The 26,486-nt window shown below is 43.0% G+C and overlaps 1 protein-coding gene across 1 annotated transcript in view; it reads left to right on the top strand.

Moving 5' to 3' along the window:
• Positions 1–1,140: 1,140 nt before the first annotated feature.
• LOC308080337 (sodium channel protein type 2 subunit alpha-like) overlaps positions 1,141–26,486 on the top strand; it is a gene marked incomplete at both ends in the record, with an annotated part of 46,094 nt that continues 20,748 nt past the window's right edge. Inside the window, 15 exon segments of the mRNA XM_080422154.1 lie at positions 1,141–1,410; positions 5,103–5,222; positions 5,826–5,911; positions 6,113–6,241; positions 7,093–7,184; positions 9,899–10,210; positions 12,834–12,897; positions 13,531–13,672; positions 14,388–14,594; positions 18,198–18,485; positions 18,804–19,145; positions 20,156–20,276; positions 20,739–20,977; positions 25,300–25,473; positions 25,877–26,233. Of these exon segments, the coding sequence (XP_080278280.1) occupies positions 1,141–1,410; positions 5,103–5,222; positions 5,826–5,911; positions 6,113–6,241; positions 7,093–7,184; positions 9,899–10,210; positions 12,834–12,897; positions 13,531–13,672; positions 14,388–14,594; positions 18,198–18,485; positions 18,804–19,145; positions 20,156–20,276; positions 20,739–20,977; positions 25,300–25,473; positions 25,877–26,233 (2,943 nt within the window).

Genomic DNA, 26,486 nt, shown 5'->3' on the forward strand with positions numbered 1-26,486 from the left:
AGGGAGGGTCCAGAAGCTCATACAAGAGAAAATCAATGGCGTTTGCAGTGTAAACATGCAGCGCTTATTTGCTTTAAAAAAAAAAAACAGTGTGGACACAGTGCATTCACACGTCGTCTAATTCAAAGCCTATTAATTATACAACTAATGCGCATGGTTTGTTTAGAGGAGTTTAGTGGCACTTGAGGAAATCAGCTCAAGTGCCTCTAAACTCTCCAGTGAACACTTTGTCCATGAAGCTGAACGTGACTGCAAATAGATTTGGACAGAACTGTCACTGGGAGTAGTGAGGAAGATTATTTTGTGCCGACAAGCGAGCTGGAGTTTCACATTACTTTCTTCTCCTCTCTCATCCATGCTGTCCACCGTGGTTGTCCTCAGCTAACCTGTCCTCTACATTAGTTCACCTGTCAGACACCCCCCCCCTCCCCCTCACCCCCCGCATCTCCTGGGCTACCACCCTACATTTTTCGATTTCCAGGGAACTATTCTTCCCAGAGTTTCACTTAGAGGAAGCTCAACTTGTTTTTGCCACCAATTTGATTACAAACCTTGATTACAAGGTAGAGGCATGATTACGTCACTTTATAGGAAGCAGTTGATTTGTTTCCAAACAAATATTTAAATATATATTATTATTATTATACGATTTGGAGATCGTATTCACAAAGACACTCCATGGGCATGGCAACTCAAAAGTTAAAACTAAAGCCTTTATTTCAGGAAAATGTGTTGCAGCATAAGAGCCTTCCTTACTGTGCCATAATTCATATTGTGAGGTTTCTCATGTGAATTCTATACTGCCTTTTTTCTCTAAAATTGGTAGCAAGGGGCCAAATTAATGAGCGTGCATGAGCTATGCCTGTTCAAAGTTTGCACTTTTCAATTGTTTGCTATAGCGCCACCCTTTGGCCAATGGTTGTGAGTTTCGTGTCTTCGCCGTTAGCCAGAACTGCCAAAAGTGGTGGAAGAATAAAACTAACAAAAATAATAGGAGACCACTACATGCTTGGCCCCCTAATAAACAATGCTGGGTTTACCACTTTGGAGTGATAAACGTATGTTTACGTCCCTTCCCTTTTTTCAGCCCCCTGCCCCAGCTGAGCTCCGCGCCGCCCTCTGAAAGAGCAGGATGACAAGATGGCACAGCTGCTTGTACCGCCCGGACCAGACAGCTTACACCCTTTCGTCCCCGAGTCGCTGGCCGCCATCGAAAGGCGCATCGCCGAGGAGGAGGCTCGGAGAGCGCGGGCGCCGGACCGCCGCAGCGACACTGACGATGAAAATGGGCCCAAGCCCAACAGAGACTTGGAGGCGGGGAAGTCCCTGCCCTTCATCTATGGGGACACGCCCCCGCGCTTGGTGTCCACACCACTGGAGGACCTGGATCCCTTCTACAGCAATCAGAAGGTATTTACAGTACTGCCAATATTTTGCAACTGAAGCTGTAGTATTCTGTCAAAGCGATATTCTGAATTTAAGTTTCATCTCGACACTGCTCGCACTTGCAGACACATATAATGAGGATGTTGACTTTTCGATGAAACAACCTTTCTCAGTACCTGGGGAGACGCAGATCGTTTGAAGGAAATGTCAGCAGTCCATTTTGCAGTATTTATATAATGTCAAATCAAAACAAAATTGTCTTATGACACTTTACCTATAGTCAAGTCAAGTCACATTTATTTATAAAGCACAACTCTCGTTAAGTGCTGTACAGACCAGGAGGTAGCTAAATCACAATTTGACATAATCAATAAGACATATGGCTCCATGGCACTAACAAACAATTAGCAATGAAAACTGTAAGAAGCATAAATTAACAGTAAAAACAATAAGATCAACATCTGACATCAGAAGGATTCAAAGGCTAGTAGTGAATTTAAAAAAAAGAATCTTGAGCCTGGACTTAAAGGATTTAACATATTTGATGGGGAGGAATTCTTCCACAGGCAAGGGGCTTGGACAGCAAAGGCGCGGTCGCCCCTGAGCTTGAGTTTAGTTTGTGGGACAGCTAGGAGCCCCAAGTCAGCCAACAAGTATAGAGCAGTATAATAGTCTTGACCTGTAGTGCAATTCAAGACTAACCCAACAATTTCCCTGTTAGCAAGCACCTGCCGAAAGCAGCCAGGAAACTAGCTTTAACGGGAAGAAACTGTGAGGAGAACGTGGCTCTTGATGGGCAGCCATCTGCCTTGACAAGCTTGCAGGTTGAGATTGAGAGGGAGAAATAGAGAGAGGGAGAGAGAGTTGCACAGCAACAGCAAAAATAGTAATAACAATAACTATAATTATAACAGTCCGCAGCCATACTCCATGGAAACCCTCGATTCACAGTTGGGTGGAGGGGTGGGCGGGGTGTCCTCAATCACGATCTATGGAAGCCCGCAAGAAATTATTTTTTTCAAGCAGCTGTATGAAGTTTGACTCAATGTGCATTATGCAGACAGTGTTGCGGTGAATCTTTTCCATGTTTGTTAACTTACCCCCGGGCCTTTTTCACCTTCACCTACAGGTGTGCAGATTATTTTCTGCTTTTCAATCAAAGCGTTATCTAAAATAAGCAAGGCCAGTGATGATCGATTCACTTGAAGCATTCTATTTGCTACTGTATAAAACGTTATACACATAAATACAAAACGTTTTTTTTGTATATCAGCTGCCTGTTCTCGAGGCCAGGCATGTCTGTTACCCTAGAAAGCTTGCAGCCTCTGTATGTGTGCCCCTTAGCTTTGGTAAGGGTTGCTCATAAGCAGCGGTAAACTGTTTTTAGTCCCACTAATGATGGCTTGTTCCCTCTGTGCTTCCAGCACTTTGGTCCCAAACAAGATATCTTGAAAACGTCGGGCTGGATTGCCATGAAATTTTGCTGATCACATTCATGAATCCTAAACATTTGAGTGACGCTGAGACATATCCTGTTGTACCACCCACAGGCCAAAATGTCAACTTCTTAATTATTATTATTATTATTATTATTATTATTATTATTATTATTATTATTATTACATTTATTATTATTATTATTATTAGCACCACTAGTGAGAGTGCGGGGTCTAAGGATGGCAATGTCAGTCAGTTCAATCGTGGTGAAGAAAATGTCAAAAACATTGCCATATCCTTTTAAATTCTTTGTTTGTGGCAGTATATCAAGTCACAATTGTTTGACTGTGGTCCTTGGTCCTTAATATTTTAAATACTTTATTGTTGGTGCCTCTTGGGTATCACTGGCAATCATCTGTGCTTATGGGGACTAAAAGTGCGTCATTTCCATTTGACCGCAACATGACTCACAGCAGCTTTCATTTACTGTATCAGTTCCATTACTTAAAAACAGATCACCCTTTCATACCTCATACAGTATTGCATTGTGACATTTTGCGAGCTTGCAGATCTGCTATATTTTTTAAAAAAAATAGAAAAATGTAAGCACTGGACCAGTACGAATATTTTTGATAGATTTGTACTTTTTCCTCAAGCATATTTTTGAATAGTCCCTTTACATGTCAAGGACCCCCAAAATGATATGTATTTGGCCGCCGACCCCCACCTCAAAACAATTTGTTCCAGGGACCCCCAGAAGCAAAGATTTGAGTTGCAAATGTTCGCTTTAAAACAATATATATATTCAAAGATTTGCAGACATTTTCACGATTTTTCAAAAATAGCAGATCTACAAGCTCATAGCGCGGCACTCGGTGCCGCGCTATGAGCTTGTAGATCTGCTATTTTTTAATAGCCAAAGTGTAAAATAATGCTTTTTAGCTCAAATAAAAAAATGACACAGATGCGTTCAACCCTTTCAGTTCCGAACAGTCCATGATTCAACATTGTTGATTTGGGGAAATTAATTAAAAACAATTTGACCAAAATAGCTTTTTTTTGGCGTGTATACAGTAGGTGCAACATGCATGTCATCATAATTGTGCTAAGCCAGGTTGAAGTGTCTTGCAATACACTGGCCTACAGAGGTGCCAAACGCTAATGGGAGCTGTTGTGCCAGTTGAAGCGTGGTGCAGAGGCTGCCCTGCCTCAGGTGCACTGATCCAGCTTCGTTACTGTCACTGGAACACATGCTGCAATCGTACTTCTGCAACACTTCTGTAATCGCTCACACCAGCACTGAAACAGGCGCGTGTGTGTTGTGCACGTTTAAACATGCAACCCAGAATAGCGTTCTGGGGTTCTAGTGGTTAATCTAGTGGTTAACCACAACCACAACAACATTGACTCTATTATTCTATTTCGGCACTGTAAGTTAGGTAACGTTTTAATGATGACACAAAATCTAAAAATAAAGCCATTAAAGGGAAAATGGCCTACATTTATGTATGAAGCTGTGAATAGACAATGAGTTGACAATCATCCTTTTAAAGCAACATGATGCCATTTTGAATAAAGCATTAACCACATGAACCCTAGCATCCCTCTTCTGGTCATGTCATAACAGGCGAACATTCGGTGAAAAGACCAGATCTACAAGCTGTGTTCTGAAGTTGGAGCGCGGCTATTTGTGCTACAGTATTTGAAGCACAGTAAAGTATAGAGAGGGTTGAAATGGCAGTGGTGGAAAAAGTACTCACATTCTCTACTTAAGTAAAAGTATCAATACTGCAATGTAGAAATACTCTGTTACAAGTAAATGTCCGGAATTCCAAATTTACTTCAGTATTTTTTTTTTCAGTTTTCAAATGAATAAAATGTATAAAAATCTTATACATTTAGCAGATCTACAAATAGCAGATCTACAAGCTCACAATGCGTCGCATCGCGACGCATTGTGAGCTTGTAGATTGGCTATTTTCAAATGGCCGAAATGTATATAGGACTGAAGTGGGTAATGTATGTTTTGCAATAATAATCAATGTCTACAAAGTAACTAGTAACTAAAGTGTTCAAATAATTGTAGTGGAGTAAAAGTATAATATTTGCCTCTGATATGTAGTGGAGTAGAAGTAAAAGTACAGAAAATTTGAAATACTCCAGTAAAGTAAAAAATACCTCAACATTATACTTAAGTACAGTACTTGTACTTAGTTACTTTCCACCACTGGTTTAAACCAAACTTCTCATCAATGCCTGTTTCTCCCTCTCTCTTTCAGACCTTCATAGTATGTAACCGCGGGAAGGCAATCTTCCGTTTCAACGCCACTCCTGCCTTGTACATTCTGAGCCCCTTCAACCCACTGAGGAGGATTTCTATTAGAGTTTTGGTACACTCATATCCTTTCAGAGGTCGGCTGCTCTCGCCGCTCGGTACCGGATTATAGAGATTTGTGAGACAAAAACTGGGATGTAATTGTTAAGTTCTAACCCATGGTGGGACGACCTGGGCCTCCGTTGCTCTCTTCGTATGTTCTCAATGACACTTCACACTTAAACATGTGGAGTATGGAACAGCATTCATGCATTGTAGAGAAATGGGAACTTAAGAATTTCTTGCATTATATGGTTTTGGGTGGAGTGGAGGTATTTATATTATAATGTAATTTATATTACAATGTCATTTACATTACATTACATTACATTACATTACATTACATTACATTACATTATATTATATTATATGATATTATATTATATTATATTACCGTATATTATATTATATTATATTATGTTATATTATACAGTATTGTAGTATTATGTTATAAATAAACCGTATAGAATTGTATATTCTGTAGCAGTGAATCTGTTATCTTCTAGATAAGCAGTTGATCAGCTGTGTTTCATTGTTCCGTCACTCTGTGTTTAAATGATTCAGTAAATAGGTCATGTTTGTGCCGTGCTTTTATTGTTCCTTGACTCTAACGTTTGCATTTACGAGGTTCAGTATATTGATCATGCTCACCATCCTGACCAACTGTGCTTTCATGACCCTCAGCAACCCCCCAGAATGGGCCAAGAATGTAGAGTAAGTCTTTGTTGTCTCATTGCAAAATGTGTGTTTGTTTGTTTGCTTCAACCCATTAAGACTTGAGGCCGATTCTACAAATGCCTTAAGTTCTCACACTTTCAAGATAAAAAAAAATGTGATTTTTGAATAGCCATCGTTAAAATCTAAAATGACACAGGTGCTTTCCCGGTAAGAAAAATAACAATATTTTTCTCTCAGGTACACATTCACAGGGATATACACCTTTGAGTCCCTTATAAAGATCATGGCGAGGGGCTTCTGCTTGGGGAAGTTCACTTTCCTCCGAGACCCATGGAACTGGCTGGATTTCATGGTTATCTCCATGGCGTAAGTATTGTGACAACTTGCATCAGGATCAGCCTAACGCGATGTGAGCGTAGATTAAGAAACAGACTGCGTGGAATGCTAATTGGCGCAGCAGCCTGAGAGGCTATGTCGAATGTGAACCAAAAAAAAAAGAGGATTGTGCTTTCTAGATTTCACTGTTTCTTCTTTTCATAGAGTAGGCCACATCCAGACTCTGCATCCATAATCTTTAGTAATGGCTGTGATCCCGCAGAGCATGAAATTGCTCAGGGATCCTCAACCTTTCTAATTACAAGCATCCCCAGTTTGATACGCATTAGGCAACGAACCCCCCCAACGGGCCCGAGAGTTTTATCTCTCGGACCCCTATCTACCATGTAAAACCCTCAGTGTTCATTTAACTCTGAGTGTCCAAATGCAATTCAATTTGTTCATCCGCAGATTTACAGATCAGTAAGGGTTCATTGGTTGCTAACTATCAAACATTTAGCTGGGGACCCCCTGGAGCCCCTTCAAGGACCCCTGGGAGTACCCAGATCCCATGTTGAGAACCAGTGAAGCAATTTATAATGGCATGTGTGTGGTGTGCGTGTGTACAATATTGTAGTACATAAAGTATGATTCCCTTTTGTGTTCTGTTAGCCTTTTTCTGCTTTTTGTTTACCAGATTTTGTCACTTGTTAAATGATTAAATAGGACAGAGGAAATTGTCGTGTCAAGATAATGTGTCCTAAAGATAATTCATATACATTACGATGCTTTTGTGGCAAATACGTTTTCATAGGTATGCGTGCGAGCGTGCGTGTGGCTGTGTGGCTGAGTTTGTGTCGATTGTGAGTTATTGTGTAGTAACTGTGCATTTGATTCTGCAGGTATGTTACAGAGTTTGTAAACCTAGGCAATGTTTCAGCTCTGCGCACGTTCAGAGTTTTGCGAGCTTTGAAAACTATCTCAGTCATCCCAGGTAAGGCTGCCTGTGACTGCCGCTCGTGCTACTGCCATTTGTCCTCTGTGTGTGACCGTTTGTCGTGTCCCTCCCCCCGTCCCTGATCCCCACCTGACCCTGACCCTCCCAACCTTTTTTCGTCCTGTCATGGTGTGTGTGTGTGTGTGTGTGTGTGTGTGTGTGTGTGTGTGTGTGTGTGTGTGTGTGTGTGTGTGTGTGTGTGTGTGTGTGTGTGTGTGTGTGTGTGTGTGTGTGTGCGTGCGTGAACACCTCCCCTCCCGTTTTCCAATTGTTCCCCCACCCCTCTACTGTCATTCCTTTTCCTCCTTCCTTCCTTCCTTTCCTCCCCTCCCTCCCTTCCCTTGCAGATATGTCACAGAGTTTGTGGACCTGGGCAATGTCTCAGCGCTGCGAACCTTCAGGGTTCTGCGAGCCCTGAAAACTATATCGGTCATTCCAGGTGAGAGAGCCATCACCGAAACCTGGGCGCCCCCCCACCCCCATAGATAACGCCGAATCGCTAATGAAATACTAAAAATGCAAGCAGCTGGCGTTTCGCTAACATCCCCCTCCTCCTCCTCTCAGCTCATCTCACCATAGCTCAGATGGCGCTCCCTGTCGCCATCTCTCTCCCTCCCCCTGTCATGCTAGCCTCAGCAGTCCCAAGGCCAGTAAAAGCTGGAATCTGGCTCCCAATCTGATCACAGATTGACAGGATTCTGAGCTTTTAGATACATTCTTCTAGTCCGATTTTTCTAGTCTCTCTCTCTCTCTCTCTCTCTCTCTCTCTCTCTCTCTCTCTCTCTCTCTCTCTCTCTCTCTCTCTCTCTCTCTCTGGATGAAATCTATTCTTGCCTTGGGAACTTATTTACGAGTAGATTTTTATTTACTTTTTTTGCATTATTTGTTTCACATTTCTTCTGCATGAGACATTGCAAAAGCAGATGTTCTGTTGGCAAGCACTTGTGTGCATAGGGCTCCTCCTTTCCTTGTTTTCCTGTGCATGTCTTGTTAAATGTTGTGTGTGTGTTTTGGGGTAATTGTCTCACAGTTAGTGTTGGTTTCTGGGTGTTATGTCATTGCAAACACTAACACAAAGCAACCATGTTCCACTGTAAACACTAACACACATCTTGACCAACTAACCATCCAGACAATCTTGTCATTGGCCTTGTATCAATACATGAAGGGGGTATTGTGTATTACTGGTGTTACAATAATATTTTGGTCCCTATCCAAAGGAACTGTTACTTATCCAATTCTACAAACATGCTGAAGACATATTATCTAATTATGAAACTAGGTATTAATGGTTTTCCAGAGGCATAGCTGAGTTCAATAAAACACTCTAGTTTGAGGGCGGTAATAGTAATGTTTATCAGAAGTGAAGCTGATGGGTTTGTAAGTGTGACACACAGCAGCAGAACTGGTATAGCTGGCGCTAACAGACAAAAAAAAGTGGCCTTTGATGAAAAGGGACTACCCACCACAACAACACTTGGCTTTTATTGCATTCACCATTTTAATTTTGGTTTTGTATGTGAGCCCTATCCAGTCTACCGTTTTTCTTAAAAAAATTGTCATATTTTCTTCCGATTAGATATTGCTGCTATTAAACAAACTGACACATTATTACACAATAATACCCACCATGGTTAGCAGCACCTGTGTGGAACTCGGTGCTAGGTAGTTATAGCCTGAGTGCAATACGTAGTTTACTGCCCTTGAATTGGACACACAGACAGGAAAGAAATATAACACTCTAATGGACCCTCCATCACAAGCAGACATCTGTCCCTGTTCCTGTATGACAGAAAGCCCCACATACTGTATACAGGGGTAGCCAGAGTCTCACATTAACATTTTACTCTGCTTGATAGACTACTGCTGCACTGTACTGTATCACCCAATCAGTCTCTTTCCAGCTAATTGGGAGTTTTTGTTTCTAGTATTAATATCAGGCTCTACTCTAGTGTATACTGAAGAATTTATGAAACAAAATAAATGTATTCTGAGCCGAAACCAGGCGTGCAAACACAAGAAAGACTGGCTACCACTGTGCAGATGTCATATGGCTACCACTGTACACACAGGAATGCAGTGCAGAATGCAGATCTCACATGCTACCTGTGGTGTAAAATAACTAAGTACATTTACTCAAGTGTACTAGTACTAGAACTAAGTACTAGGTACTTTTACTTTACTTGAGTATTTCAATTTATTCCATACTTTAAACTCTACTCCGCTAGCCAATTGTTGTATTTTCTTTTGCTCTGCTGCAATTATTTGACAGCTTTAGTTACTGGTTACTTTTACATTAATATTACAAAACATATATAAACCAATTACTTACTTACTGCAAGCTCACAACGTATCGCATCGCGATAAAAAACCTGTGAAATGGGACATTCTGCATAATGAGTACTTTTACTGTTGGCACTTTAAGTATATTTTGATGCCAATACTTGTGTACTTTTACTCAACTAAAATTCCAACACAGGACTTGTAACAAGTATTTCTACATTGTGCTAATGCAAATTTTTCTTAAGTAAAAGTACTTTTTCTTTTTACTAAGTACTTTTTCCACCACTGCATGCTACCTTGCTAACCGTAGCTCTCTACTGTCGCATACAGTATAAGCTGACGTGCTTTGTTTGGTAGCAGGCGATAACAACTCTTTCCGCCATCTTTTCCTCCTCTCCCTCCCACCAACCCGCTGATCCCACACCCAGGCCTGAAGACCATCGTGGGCGCTCTGATCCAGTCGGTGAAGAAGCTGTCCGACGTGATGATCCTCACTGTGTTCTGCCTCAGCGTGTTCGCCCTCATCGGCCTGCAGCTCTTCATGGGCAACCTGCGGCAGAAGTGCGTGCGCATGCCCACCAACGCCACCAACTTCACGTTTTCAACCGCCACGTTTTCAGCCGCCGCCGAGGACCTCCTGCTGTTCAACGCCAGCGCCGCCCTGCTGGACTCCAACGCCACCTTCCTGCAGAACGACACCAGGGACGCCTTCAACTGGACCGAGTACATCAACGACAGCGGTGAGCGGTCTTTTCGCCGTGGCCTGCCGGGGCTGACCGTAGAGCTATATATTATCTAGGGCAGTGGTTCTCAACGTGATGTTGGGGGGGGGGGGTCCGCAGATGTCAATTTAAGGACTTTTAAGACCTTTTTAATCTTTTTAACCTAAAAAATATATAAGAAAGAAAAGAAAAAAGACCATTACTGCATTAAAAGTAATCAACAAACTATACTATAAAAAACTGGTCAAACATTGGTTGAATTGTGGCGTAAATTATGAAAATAGACGATCTACAAACTCACAGTGTTGTGAGCTTGTAGATTGGCTATTTTCATAATTTTTATCTCTGGAACCGAGTTGTAATGCCTCAACTCTTTCAATTCCAAGTGCTTGTCAGGGTGGGGGGTCCCCAGTTCAAATATGATTATTCTTGGGGGTCCCCAGTTCAAATATGATTATTTTGGGGGGTCCCCAGTTCAAATCTGATTATTTTGGGGGGTCGCGGCCTGAAAAGGTTGCGAACCACTGATCTAGAGGACGGACTCGCCCCCACTGCCCACTAATTTCCATGCAAGTTGCTTGCCCTATAGTCACGCTCACTGCATGCACAGTAGTGTCCTTTATGCCTCGGGTGTGTCTACGTTACGAATTACCTCGAGCCCATCGGTGGAGCAATAAACTGCTGTGGTCAAACTTGATTAAACTTGCAGTACCAGAGTCGGCCACTTGGACTAGAACTAGCTGGTCCTGGGGGCTTGGGGCCCGACAGGCACCCTGGGAGTTTAACCACATGCATGTCATAATAGGCAAACATGCGGCGAAAATAGTAGGTACAGACCCTGGGGGAACCCCAGTCAATGAGGCATACAGGGTATTTAGGATGTCTGAATGGGTTCGTCTGAGCACCTGCGTCCAGAGCGGGGCTGAGTCAAATCCTGGCTACTTCCATTGCAGTGGAGGGGGGGTGGGGGTGGTTGACGGGTGGTCAGCACACACCGCTCTGGTGCTGCGATCGGTAGTGACAGCGATGGCTCGGGGGAGGAGGAGGAGGAGGAGGAGGGCTCCGTACTCGCTAACTAGGGCTATAGTGGGAGAATGGCAGCCATAAATGTGGCGGAATAATCGGCACACGACAAAACTCAAACAACCCCCGACAACCACCACCATCTGTGGTGGCGTGGACAGCCCAGAGAGCCAGGGTGAGCATGAGTCACTGGACGGACAGTCAGTCCATCGAGGATCGAGTTGACGCCTTGCCAGCTTTATGAATGATAAAGTGTTGGCCGACGGACAGAGTGTGACAGATAGGAGGGCGATAAAAGTGGAAGGATTGGCAGCACTTATGGTGACACTAAGGGGAGGATAGCGGAGATAGGAGTCTGTTTGATTTAACCACTTAACCCATTGAGACCTGAGGCCGATTCTACAAAGGCCTTCTAAATCCTAACAGTTTTCTGAAAAACGCATGTTGCTATGTCAGTGGTGCTCAAAAGGGGAAGGATTTGCAGCACCATGGGGCCACAGCTAGGAAAATAAAATAGCATAAAAAAAAGGAGAGACGGCAACAGTGCTCTGTTTTTACTTAAAAGGTGATTAGGTGTGATATACAGTGACCCTGGCTTCTTAATGGCAGCTACTCTACCAGTTTGCCCGTATTTCTCAAAGACCTGGAATCCGATTTTGCAGGCATTTTAGCAGCAGATTCTAAGGCGTGTTGTGGCTGGGCGCTGCACCGCACAGCTGACACATCAGGCTCATCAGCAATGACTCAGTGACTCAGAGACTTTGGCGTTTTGAGGCCTGACCCCGCTGTTTTGATCCCGCCGACAAAAAAAATGACATGAGAAAGAATTTAAATGGAAGAGAGGATGACTCATTTTCATAGCTGTCCATGTGCAGCGAGGCAGGAGAGTGGCTAGGTGCTAAAACACAGAATCACCCCTCTCTCTCTCTCTCTCTCTCTCTCTCTCTCTCTCTCTCTCCACATCTATTCCTCTCTCCTGCTGTTCCTCGGTGCCCTAGTGTTTTGTACAGACACACGAGGATAAGAGCTCAATCTTTATTCTTTTCTTTTTGCTCTTGTTCCCTGACCTGTTGGCAAAGCATTTCAATATCGCTATCGCAAATAACAATATTTATGCTCTACTTTGATGCATGCAAATAGAACCTTGTATGTCCAAAACTGTTACTTTTCAGGAAATGTAAAAAAAAGAACCATGTGTTTCAATGGATCCTGTAGTTATTATTTAGTCACAAGCTCTTGTTTTCATTGGTTAAAACAGACAGACTTGTCATTATAGGCGAAAACCTTCCAAAATGTTCGACGTCCTATGTTAAAATTGCCTATAGAGGTTGGGTTGACCGTGGGCGGTGGATGTGACAAACATAACATCAACAAACACGGTTCAGAGGTCTGGCATGAGAATAGTCACACACAAAAGAAAAAGCCAAGTAGGTTATTAATTCATGAAAAACATTTCAAGTGGAGATTCAAGGTGTTTGCCTGACAATGCAGAAAATACAAATTGAGTCATTCCCATGGGGAATTCAAGTCACTTTTGCAATTCATTGTGTCTTTTTTTAAATGTCTCTGTCCTGTGTGTGTTTCAATGACTGTCCCTGTGTGTTCCTGTCTCTTCTAGATAATTACTATAAACTCCCCAACGCCAGGGATGCTCTGCTCTGTGGAAACGGCAGCGGCGCTGGGTAAGAAGACTTGACATGTTTTATTTATATGGCCAATTAGACGCGCCACAAAGCCAAGCATAGGTAATTACTGTCTGCCCTCGCCACCGCGCCGAGGCACTGCAAGAATTCACACTGCTGTTTAAATGTGGTGGCAATGTCATTTCGTGGGATGTTGGCCAAAATAGCCGCATGTCCAGGCCGATTTAAACTGATTGCCAAAGAACTGAATTGAATTGATCTGAACTGTAATGTAATCAGTCTTTTTATGGAGCTAGATAAGATATTGTACAGTGTATTTCAAATTATACAATAATGGCACTTAAAACATTTAGCAATGTAGCTGCATCTTCTGGACATACAAAGAATGGACATATAGCATTTAGCCCATTAAAACCAATTAGATTGTTTGCGTTGGCTATTCAAACATAGCAGATATACAAGCTCACAGCGCGCCGTGCTGCGAGCTTGTACATCTGCTGTTTTTGAAAATTTTCTTTAAATCTTTGAAAGTGTGAGAACTACTGATTTAGAAGGGATTTGTAGAATCGGCCTCGGGGCTTAATGGGTTAAAAGAAGATGATCTCTTCATTTTTGTATCTTTGATACTCTTTTCGTTTTCGTAACGTATCTTTGATACTCTTTCTTTGTCAGGCATTGTCCAGAAGGGTATACGTGCATGAAAGCGGGTCGTAACCCAGACTACGGCTACACCAGCTTCGACACTTTCAGCTGGGCTTTCCTGTCTCTGTTTCGCCTCATGACCCAAGACTACTGGGAGAACCTCTATCAGCAGGTGGACAGAACGCCACGACATCCACAACATCCACAACATCCACACACAACACTCACAACACCATGCAGTGTGAAAGATACCGTCCAGAGTTAGTTGGACGACAAATCAGGCTTTTCCAAGTATTTAATTATTATTTGATTTTTTATAATTGAAATTAGGTAGAAATGCATACATAAAAATACATTCAAACATAAATTCAAAAGGCTTATTTCCATTGTGGTCTCTTGGTGCTTTGGTGCAGATGTTTGCGCGCGCGCCTGTGTGTGTGTGTGTGTGTGTGTGTGTGTGTGTGTGTGTGTGTGTGTGTGTGTGTGTGTGTGTGTGTGTGTGTGTGTGTGTGTGTGTGTGTGTGTGTGTGTGTGTGTGTGTGTGTGTGTGTGTGTGTGTGTGTGTGTGTGTGTGTGTGTGTGTGTGTGAGAGAGAGAGAGAGGGAGAGCGCATCTGTGCATGTGGTGAGCATGCATGCCGGGGGACACGAATACTAACATAACGAAAGACAAACAATCAAAATGAGATCCAATACAAAAAAGAAATCTTTCAAATTCACTCATAAAATTGTTTCATTGTGAAATTGGACATTCTGCATAATGAGTACGTTCTACTTTTGGTACATTAAGTACCAAGTAAGTACGAATATTTCTACCTTGTGGTATTAATACTTTTACTTTTACAACACTGCTCTCACACAACCAATCCTCTCCTCCTCTTTGTTCAGACGCTGCGTGCGGCGGGGAAGCCCTACATGATCTTCTTCGTGCTGGTGATCTTCCTGGGCTCCTTCTACCTGGTCAACCTGATCCTGGCCGTGGTGGCCATGGCGTACGACGAGCAGAACCAGGCCACCATCGAGGAGGCCCTGCAGAAGGAGGAGGAGTACCAGGCCATGCTGGAGCAACTCAAGGAGGCACAGAAGGAGGCACAGGTATAAAGGAGGTGCAGCAAACCCACGTTTTCTGGGTGGCATGTCTTGAAATTGCGATAGGATGTTTTTAACCACATGAACCCCCTGGCCCGTCCCTATTCTTGGGGGGCGAACGTCCAGCGAAAATAGCAGATCTACAAGCTCACAAGCTTGTAGATCGGCTAATTGCAGCGGAGATATTTGGTGTAGAGGGAAAAAGGGAGGGTTTAAAGGAGTAGTTCCCCCCAAAAATGACTTATTACTTTTGAGTCTCCTACCGGATACATTAGCATCTTTCCGCCTGTTATCAAATGATTGGCTTAGGAATGCGACAAAAACAATGCTTCATGGGGTGCGTAATTGATAGAAAATAAGTAATATTTTGGGTAACTACTCCTTTAAGTGTTTTAAGCTGCTACATTCTTTATCCAACTCAAGATGCCGGCCAGAATGTGCACTACTCGTTTTAAACTTAGACAGCACATTAAAATATGTATCTGAAAACATTTGAAGTGAGAAATAAGCAATTCACTACATGAACGTGCCTCAGTCAGCAGGGCTCTCTGTCTGCCCACTGCACGTCCAGACAACAAACAGCTGCGCTGCTGAGACTTACTCTATCCCATTGCTCAAGGGGACGCGACCGTAACACCACACCTCTGTGTCTGAGCTAAACTTAGCAGAAAAGTCAGCAATAAAGCCATTTCATGACTTCTTTAAGAATTTCGTCTTGTTATTTATTTGTCAGAAATGCTCTATGATGCCTCTGGAATCAATCAGCACTACAGGTTGGCACAGGGCAATGTTAAACAGCTCAGAAACCTTAAAAATATCGAAGTTCTTTAACCATAGCTGACCAGAGTCCCCCAGGGGTCTATACGAGGCCCCTCTTTTTTTTCACCTAATAATAGAATGAGGGCAAGCCTGCGAGGAACCTGTGAGTCCTGATGTGACCTGCTGACTGTCACTACACACACACACACACACACACACACACACACACACACACACACACACACACACACACACACACACACACACACAGAAGTCCTTTGGTAAGCCTATTCCGTTAAACCTAGAAGGTGGGGTTTTGGTGATGAGCGTGGGGGTGATTTTAGTGGCTTACTTTGCCGTGGGTTTGGTGATCTGCAACATATCCGTGGACTGCGGGGAAGGATTTTCACCAATGCTAAGTGGCCGCTGTTCTAAGCATGTGCTTACTTGCACACTAAGCATGTAAGCATGTGATTCTAACACAATTGTGCAATTGACGCAATAATCCAAGTTGAGTGTATGTGTAAACAGAAACGTTCATTTCGATGCTGAACACTAAACACTTCAACCCAACAGTGAACGAGAACACAAGAGAATAACGTCCAAAAGCTAACAAACGGTCAACAAAAAGTCCAAAGGCAAAGGAGCAAACTGTGACAGGATTCCTCCTCTCTCTACACATGCAATTGGTGATGCAGTGCCACGTGTGACAATTGGGAAGTGTCGTGTTATGAACTCGGAGAGTCTAAAAATGGACTGAAATGGACCCGTAAAGGTTCCATGGAGGATCTGACTGCGAGTCCCTGAAGACATTCATTAGACTTTAGCCTCTCAGACTTTATTCCCCAGCTTACTCCAAGGATGACTGATTTCTATGGAAACAAGCTTAAGGGACCCGAACATAGTGTGTAGTGTAGTGTAGTGTAGTGTAGTGTAGTGTAGTGTAGTGTAGTGTAGTGTAGTGTGAGTGTGAGTGTGAGTGTGAGTGGGTGTGTGTGAGTGTGTGTGTGTGTGTGTGTGTGTGTGTGTGTGTGTGTGTGTGTGTGTGTGTGTGTGTGTGTGTGTGTGTGTGTGTGTGTGTGCGTGCGTGCGTGCGTGCGTGCGTGCGTGCGTGCGTGCGTGCGTGCGTGCGTGCGTGCGTGCGTGCGTGCGTGGGTGCGCGTGCGTGTGACATTGACTCAGATCTGTCTCTGTCTCCCCCCTTAGGGAAGACACCATAGATAGACATTAGTAGAATTGTGCATTAAGAAGATGAATGTCGCTCGGCTCCTCCCGAGTCTTGTAGACGTTTCTGTCATTCTGCGATGTAAGACAAATAGCTACATTATCGGGCTGTTATGTAATTCAAATGTTTTATTTACCTGTAATAATAGACATTATATAGTTTATCATCGATTCTGGGCTTCTAATGAAAACACACTGGCGTCTGTTTGTAGATATCGCTTGAAGCTACTACTATACAGATAAAAGGACTTGTAATGGTTCATTATTGCATTGGTTGTCAAAGTAAAATCTTGAAAAAACGTGACAAACTTGTAATATTTTTGAAACATTTTAACAATATAAATCTTGTATGGGGGTCCCTGGCATAAAACATTTTCTGATGGGGGTCCGTGGCCAAATAAATATTAATTTGGGGGTCCTGGACGTGAAAAGGTTTGAGAGCCAGCCACTGCATTATTACACTCTGAAAGTTGTGTGAACACAGAACAGTTAAAGGGTTTTTCTGTGTACCATTGCTGCCGCTACTCTCATCTGCCAGCCTCTCACTCTTCCTTCCTCTCTGGTACGTGAGAGCCTCCGAGGCAGGCGCCGGTCGCCATGACAACTGTGCAGTGGTGGACAGTAACAAAGTACATTTACTTGAGTACTGTGCATAAGTATCTGTAACTTAGTTAGTTTTTTTTCTTCTTTTTTTAATCTTATCACCTTCAGTCCACTAGCTTTCAAAGATAAATATTCACTCCACTACATATAGTACAACTACAAATAGTGAAAATAGCTGATCTACAAGCTCACAACATGCTCATAAATAATGCAATGCATTATGAACTTGTAGATCAGATTTGTACACTATTTCTGAAAAAAAGAAAGAAAAGAGAAATCAGAAAATGTTTGAAATTGTTTGGGGGAAATGTCTACATTTCAATACAGCAATGCATTGATTTAAACAAAATTTAAATGTACTTTGTAGTTTTTACTTTTGAATACTTAAGTATTATAAAAATCAAGTTCTCCAGTTCTTTAAAGGTAGGGTAAGTGATTTGCTTTGGTTAAAATAAGTGTTAAATAGCTCTATATTCTGATAGTAATCATTGCTATAGAGTGTTTGTTCAGTATTAGGAGTCTCCTTGTCTCTCCACCTCTTTATTAAACAGAAAATGCATTTTCGTTTCAGTTTCAGTTTCATTTCCAATTTTATCCAATCAGGATAGAGAACTCAATCAGGATACAGATTAAACAAGTGCAATTGGAAGTGATGACACTAAGAAATGAGCTGACAAAATTGGAACTGGAACACTATACAAATTAAGCTTAAAAATAGGTACTTTCTCCTGATTGGCTGAGATTTTGACACCTACCGAAAAATGTATTTTCTGTTTATTAAAGAGCTGGAGAGACAGGGAGACATCTGTTACTGAAAAAACACTCTATAGCAATGATTACTATCAGAATATAGTATTTTAACCTTTTAACAAAATACTTTTTGTTTTAACCAAAAAATATCACTTGCCCTACCTTTAACTCAAGGACAAATTCGACTGAGCAACTTCGACCTCAGGTACTGGGGATGAGTAATTTGGTCCTCCACTAATAGCCATGTCCTCGTGTGTGCTCTCGATCATCCAGCAGGTTGTTGCGGCAGCCACCGCCGAGAGCGGAGAGGGCTACAGCGGGAGAGGGGCCCACACCTCGGAGTCGTCTTCCTCTGGGATGTCCAAGCTCAGCTCCAAGAGCGCCAAGGAACGCCGCAACAGACGCAAGAAGAGGAAGCAGAGGGAGGAGGACGAGGAAAGGGGGGGCACGGACCGGTTTCACAAGTCCGAGTCCGAGGACAGCATCAAGAGGTCCAGCTTCCGCTTCTCCATCGACGCCAACCGCCTGTCGTACGAGAAGAGATGCTCCTCCCCCAACCAGGTGAAGAATTAACCCGCAAAAGTAGCTACAGCAGCTACCTGTTGAATTGAATCATATTTTGTTAAACGTTCCAAAAACAAACTCTGTAATTTGGTTTGTTTCAGTTTTCTGCAGACGGAGTCTGGAATATACTACAAATATACCAATATCATCCCAATATTGGCTTTTAAAAACTGTATTGTAGACAGTTAGCCCTGCTTGCTTTATCTGATTTAATCTGATTATTGCATTGACGCACAGTAAATATTTCTGTGTATTGACTTTGTTCATTGATTTTTCTTCCTTTGTTGACATTGTTAATAACCTCCCTCCCCTCAGTCTCTCCTCAGCATCCGCGGCTCCCTCTTCTCCCCTCGGCGGAACAGCCGGGCCAGCCTGTTCAGCTTCCGTGGGCGCGCGCGCGACGTCGGCTCCGAGAACGACTTTGCGGACGACGAGCACAGCACGTTCGAGGAGAACGACAGCCGGCGCGGCTCGCTGTTTGTGCCGCGCCGCCTCGAGCGGCGCTGCAGCGCCGTCAGCCAGACGAGCCTGGGGGCGCCGCGCGTCATGCTGCCCGCCAACGGCAAGATGCACTGCGCCGTCGACTGCAACGGCGTGGTGTCGCTGGTCGGGGGCGCGTCCGTGCCGACGTCCCCTGTGGGTCTCCTGCTGCCTGAGGTGACTCGACTGTTTCATAGTGTCTGTCAATGCAGGGTTTGATTTGGTCCAAAAAAAACGTATTGCACTTATTTTGTACAACGTACATGGGAACATAGCCGATCTACAAGCTTGTAGGTCGGCTATTTTGGCTATTTTAGAATTTTCAAAAGTACAAGAATTCTGTCTGGCCAGAAGCAGGGATAAAACATATCCCCACCGGCGATAAAAATGTAATTCATTCATTCGTTTTTCCCATCCCCCCATCAAATCGAACCCTGTGAAATCTTTTTTTTATTTCCTGTGGTGCCTTGGTGTTACAATTCTTTGTTTGCGTGTTGTTAAGCGTCAGAGTCTCACAGTGAGATACAAAGTGGCAGGAGCTCCTTATGTTCGAAGGTGAGGTGAGGTTGAGGTGACCTAGTCTCGTGTATAGCCACACAATCAGAGATCTCCACCTGCTGATACGTCAGGGGACATTTAAGTTCAATGTTCAGTGGCGAGAATGGATGGCCACTAACAAACCTACGCCCACTGCTTTGAAAACCAATCATATCAGTTATGTTTTTTAAATTGAACAGTTTCACTATTATTTCCACCAAGTTTTAGCCCATGCACTGATTTAGATGTCACTCAGACATACCAGAAGGAATACAGCTGTAATTGTCTTGTTACATGAGGCTAGAGATGACTTTACAGATATGAGAATCAGCAGTGTATTGTGTCTCACTCTACTTTTATGATTGTGTGCGCGTCGTACCTCTTGTTTATGTTAGTTCAGATCTACAGTACAATATATGTACTGTTGACTTTGGACAGTGCCATCAAATACGCAAGGCACTTAAACTTATGTTAATGGTGTGTTTATTGAGTCATATAGTTTAATCGATTGAGAGGAGTGTTGTGTAGTATGGATTTCTGTTTATTGTCAAAAACGACTTACTTGGGTATATCATCGAGTGCAACAGTTAGGGAAGGCAGGTCTTACTCCTTTGTGCATCATAACCTTAACATTTCATTTGTTTTCCCAGGGAACGACCACAGATACTGAGCTGAAGAAAAGACGTTCGGGTTCGGGTTCATATCTAGATGAACCAGGAGCCAGGCAGAGAGCTATGAGTGTGGCCAGCATCCTCACAAACACCATGGAAGGTCAGTGTCTGCCAAAATACATGGGTAGACTAGAGATAACATACTGTATGACTATTCAGAGTAGTCAGGTCATTCTAATCAGTATTTTGCATCTTTCACTATTTAACTGAGACTACAAAGAGAACAATTGTCATCATCTATGTTGAAATGTTCTCCTTAAAAGTAGATTTTTTTACCTGTGGTGTACACATCAAAATCATCTTATACCACTTTTCTTTTTCTTTTTTACAATTCTGTGTTTTCTCTTATCCTCTTTTCAATACAATAGCAAATGACTATTCATGACTATGATTATTTTTATCAATTCTCTTACAGAGATTTTTTTTATTTTGTACGCGCCCTCTGCTGTTTGCATCACAATACATTTTTAATGAAATTGATTTAAATTGTCACCAGTTTGAATCGTTTTTAATCGATTTACGATAAATCGTCACATTCCCCAATGACTCTCTCGTTGTCCAGAGCTTGAAGAGTCGAGACAGAAGTGCCCGCCGTGTTGGTACAAGTTCGCCAACCGGTACTTGATCTGGGACTGCTGCCCCAACTGGCTGAGGATCAAGGAAGTGGTCAACATGGTGGTGATGGACCCCTTCGTGGACCTGGCCATCACCATCTGCATCGTGCTCAACACACTCTTCATGGCCATGGAGCACTACCCCATGACCCCCCAGTTCGATAGTGTCCTCTCAGTCGGGAACCTGGTACGTGCCACATATTATTTGGTGATAATCTTGCTGATAATCTGTGTTAAACCCATTATAACCGGGAAAGCATCTGTGTCATTTTTTATTTTAACCACTTGAACCATATTTTATGGTTCAAGTGTAACTTTCACTTGTAGTGGAGTAATATTTGACCAGAAGTATCTATACTGATTCCTTGCCTAGAGGATTTTCAGCTGTAATCCCATTCACCCTAGAGCTGAGCTTGCGTGCAAAGCCATAAGCGAACCCATGCTTCGCTTGTGGCTTTGGGCGACTTCAACCAGGCATCCTTGAGAAAAGTTATGCCAGAAATGTACCCGCGCGTTACAGTGAAAACCCGGGGTGACAACACATTAGACCACTGCTGCACAGTGCATATCTATAGAAAAATGCATACAAGTCACTACTGCGACCAGCTTTTGGTGCATCTGATCATTCATCAAACAGACGCCACCAGTGATTAAAACAGCTCAGCGCTGGTCAGAGGAGTCTGACCTTGTTCTACAGGACTGTTTTGAATCAATGGACTCGCCAGTCTTTGCAGCTGAGGGAAACATTGATGAATATGCTGACAGCGTACTATCTGTGATCGAGAAATGCATAGATTATGTAGTGCCCACAAAAACCATCAAAGTCTACCCAAGGAACAAGCCATGGTTAAACAGAACTGTGCTTGGTGCAATAAAACAGAGAGACGTTGGGTTCAAGTCAGGGGATGAGGAGCAGAAAAAACAAACACACTATGCTCTCAAACAATAGCAGAAGTCTGTAGCAAGGCCTACAGTAAGAATTCTCACAGACTCCAAATCTCCCCTCAAGAACAGTGATTGATTGATTGATTGATTGATTGATTGATTGATTGATTGATTGATTGATTATTTTATTTCGTGTCCTGCACACAAAGTGCCCAACCCTGGGTTTATAAGACACCGTTTTAAGCTTACAGCATGTTTACAGTATATTCACATAATATATTCAATTACAGCTCAGAATTATACAGAATGTTCTGTCTTCTCTCCCAAGCTTGACAAATAAAATTTGCCACAACAAAATCTCCTTTAACTAAACATATCTCAAGCCAGGAATGCAATGAGTCATAAAAGAGGACCTATTATGCTGATTTCAAGCTATTATGCTTTTAATTCTAGGACTCCACTAAAGTAGCTTTGCATGATTCACAGTTTGCAGTTCCTCATTTCAGCCTCTGCTTGAGACAACAATGCCATATTAGTAGTGGTGGACAAAGTACTCAACCGCAGCACTTGAGTCAAAGTGCAGATCCCTCCCCCTCACTCCCTGATGATTTGAACAAACACGCTTTGAAGCACAGAGGCAATCAACCCCCGCGCCCCCTTTCCCCCCCTGCCCCTAAACAGCAGCCTAACTCCTGGGGTGTTTAACAATGGGACTGCAGTTCACTTAGCCCTATCCCCCCCACCCCCCACCCCCCATCCCTCACGCCTCCTCCCTCTCCTGTCCCTTTCTTGCCCTTTAAAGATAGCTCTCCACCGCACAGACGTCGGCTGGTGGTAAGTGTTGGAAAGCGTCTGTGGCTGAATATCTGTCGAATGGGCGGTGTGCACGCTGTCGTGTTGGGTCGTACTGTTATTTGTAGGGAAGCGGCGATAGCCGACCAAACTTGCTCTGGCTGGCGGAGAGGAGGCAGAGCTCTCTGGTTGGCTGCTAGGAGGGGTAGCGGGGAACCTTTGTGAAATGCAATACAGAGTAGTGCTCATGTAAAATGTATTTTTTGTATGAATACGGCGCATATCCATGGTATAAATATTACTACTGATGCATGTGTTCTCAAAAGGCCGACACAAAGGGTGCACGTGTGTGTGGCTCATCTCATTCAAACACAGCTGTGAGATTTTTTGGAAACAAAACTAAGCGTACTGTATATGCCATATCTTTAACTTATCAATATCATTAGCACGTACTGCTGCTTTTCGTTAAGGTGAAAAAGGTTTGCAAAATCACTGAAGCAACCGGTGGTATTCTATAGGTTTCACTTGAGTTTTGTTTTATCATTGCAAACCCGAGTGCTCATTCTCCAAATATTTCATGGGACAATGGATATACAGGGAGGATAGATTGGCCGTTTTATCAATTGAAAATGATAGGCTCGTGCAGTGATCATACTACTCGAACAGAAATGACAGGCTTCCATTTTTTCCCTAATCATTCTAGCTATTTATTATATTAAATTGAACATTAGAAGCAAAATTATATGGCCGTGTGCGCATTGCGCTGCCGCTTGCTGTAGGCACGCAGTGTTTATCGTTTTAATCAACATTAAATAGGCTACTAAAGATATACACCATATCGGTGGGCACTATTTTTAGCACCATAGTAGCCTAGCCGCCTGTCAGTGTCAGCTCTCAAGTGCATTCAGCAACTCTTTTCCCACACCTTCCAACCGACTGATCTCCCGACTCAAATGCCAAACAGACTACTGAAGTTGTCATAGGCTGTCGTCATATGTCATATGCTTGAACTGTTCGTACCTAAACTGCTATAGAAGATACTGTGAAATTGTTTACATAAAGTAATGTGGTAGCTACTGAAAAAATGCTGGTGGTGTATATAATATACCAAGATCATATGCACTGGTACATAAGCTGATGTTCTATCTTTTTGCTCTTTTTTTGCACTCTCTCTTTTTCTATCTTTTTTTTTTTTACTGTTTTATTATTATTATTATCGATTAGTCACCCCATGGAGACTTGAAGTCATGGATATAAAGAGAGGGAAGAGACAGGCAACATGTACCCTTGAGTGGGCTTTGAATACCAGCACCTTGTGGGTCTGTGCATTAACTGGCTGAATCATAGCCGGTTAATGTACCTTAAGGGTTAGAATGTTTTCTTCATGTACTCTGTCTCCTTGTCCATTATGAGTCACACAGTGCTGTGTGACTCACCATGGACAAGGAGACAGAGTTATCTAAAACATGCTAACCCTAAAAGGCCATTAACCCCGGTGGTTGTTCAGCCAGTTAACCCATTCAATCCGGGAACGCATCTGTGTCATTTTAGATTTTAGCCATAGCCATTATTTTATACTTTGGCTATTAAAAAATAGCAGATCTACAAGCTGGTGCCGTGAGCTTGTAGATCTGCTATTTTTGACATTTGTAACACAAATCTTTGCTTCTGGGGGTCCCTGGAACAAAATATTTTGAGATGGGGGTCCGCGGCCAAATTCATATAATTTTGGGTCTCCTTGACAAAAGTTTGAGAACCACTGATATAGCAACATACGGTTTTCAGAAAACTATTAGGATTTAGAAGACATATGTAGATGCGTTTCCCGGATTGAATGGGTTAATGCACTGACCACAAAGTGCTGTATGACGCATTCACTTGACACCCACCAGGAAGGCAAATGCAACAAAAGGAACTTGTTATTTTTCTCTACATGACAATACATTCTTGCTTTCATTGGATCTACTGTAAGTGTCTTTTACTTGCGTAGGGACTCACAACTTTGTACAGCTGCAGCACATGCACGGGGCCAGTCTCTCCACTACTGTGGAGACTGGGGTTCAGCTGAGAATAGGGTTCTCTGTCGCTGGAATAGCGGCTCCTGCAGGTTGATCGGGGGGCTGCATGTTCATCAGGGAGCGGAACTGAGAGGGACGGCGTGTTCCTCTTTAGGCGTCAGGCCCTCCTAATTAAACTCTTCACTGTCAAGGGAAAAGAAACAACTCAGAGGAGACATGTGTGGTTGTTTACACTCTCCCCATGACGGCAGTGTCAGGGACTATACAAACTTTTCACTAGAAATGGAAAAATAATCTAACAGCTGATCAAAGGGGGGAAAAAAACATTTCACAGCTGCCATGGCATGCCCTCAAACCCTCGAATGCAATGCAACAATAACACACATTATACAGCTGGTGTTTTGCATTTTGTCGTATGTAGGTATTCCCAGGCATCTTCACAGCTGAGATGCGCTGTAGGTATTCACATGCATCTTCACAGCTGAGATGCACTGTAGGTATTCACAGGCGTCTTCACAGCTGAGATGACCTTCAAGATCATTGCCCCCCAAAGACCTTCACAGCTGCCATGGCATGACCTCAAACCCTCAAAGTCAACAATAAATAACACACATTCAACAGCTGATGTTTTGCATGTGTGGTCTGTAGGTATTCACAGGCATCTTCACAGCTGAGATGCGCTTCAAGATCATTCCCCCCCCAAAAAAAAACTTCACAGGTGCCATCTCATGACCTCAACCCCTCAAAGTCCAAGCAGTGCAACAACAATAACACACATTCAACAGCTGATGTTTTGCATGTGTGTGGTCTGTAGGTGTTCACAGGCATCTTCACAGCTGAGATGTGCTTCAAGATCATTGCCCTGGATCCATACTACTACTTCCAGGAGGGCTGGAACATCTTTGATGGCATTATAGTCAGCCTGAGTCTGATGGAGCTTGGACTGGCCAATGTAGAAGGCCTGTCCGTTCTCAGGTCCTTCAGATTGGTGAGCCACCTGACAAACTGTATGCTTAACAATCTGATTATGTCTTATTGTACAAAACATTCCCTTGAAGTTAAGATGGTGTAGTAATTTAATTCTAACAGATTTCTCACTCAGACATAAACAAATAGCAAAGTGTGAGAGTTGAAAACACAGACATTGTTTGCCTAATATTTTGTTCAATTATTTAAAATCATGACTGAGCTGTTCAGTTAAGTATAATATACGTTGCAAAATGAGGCCTGTAGAAAGTCCATTATAAAAAAAACTGAAATGGTTTATTTATTTATAATTGTAATATTAAAAAAAGAAAGCACAGTAAAATTGGGCACATGTTTATTCTTTCTTTCTTTCTTTCTTTCTTTCTTTCTTTCTTCCCTCCTTCTGTCTTCCGTTCACATAACAGTTGAGAGTGTTCAAACTGGCCAAATCCTGGCCCACCCTCAACATGCTGATCAAGATCATCGGCAACTCGGTGGGCGCGCTGGGCAACCTCACCCTGGTGCTGGCCATCATCGTGTTCATCTTCGCCGTGGTCGGCATGCAGCTGTTCGGCAAGAGCTACAAGGAGTGCGTGTGCAAGATCGCCGAGGACTGCCAGCTGCCGCGCTGGCACATGCACGACTTCTTCCACTCCTTCCTCATCGTGTTCCGCGTGCTCTGTGGCGAGTGGATCGAGACCATGTGGGACTGCATGGAGGTGGCCGGGCAGGGCATGTGCCTCCTCGTCTTCATGATGGTCATGGTCATAGGAAACCTGGTGGTAGGGGATATGGTCCTTCGTCTTCATCAATTTTTAACACTGTGCTGTGACTCGTTTAAATATGTGTGTCGGTTGCGTTACCAAAAATACAAAATGACACCGTGTCCCTTCTTGCTATGTAGAGAGTTCTCCAAGGATCCAACAGATCAAATACTTGCACTGTACTATATCTGATCGAGCATGGTTATAGGCTGAGTTGATTGATCTTACATCTATCAGACAATAAAATAAAAACAATTAATAGATATCTATC

Source organism: Gymnoscopelus braueri (assembly GCF_963280865.1).
Source record: "Gymnoscopelus braueri genome assembly, chromosome: 24".
Classification (NCBI taxonomy): Eukaryota; Metazoa; Chordata; class Actinopteri; order Myctophiformes; family Myctophidae; genus Gymnoscopelus; species Gymnoscopelus braueri.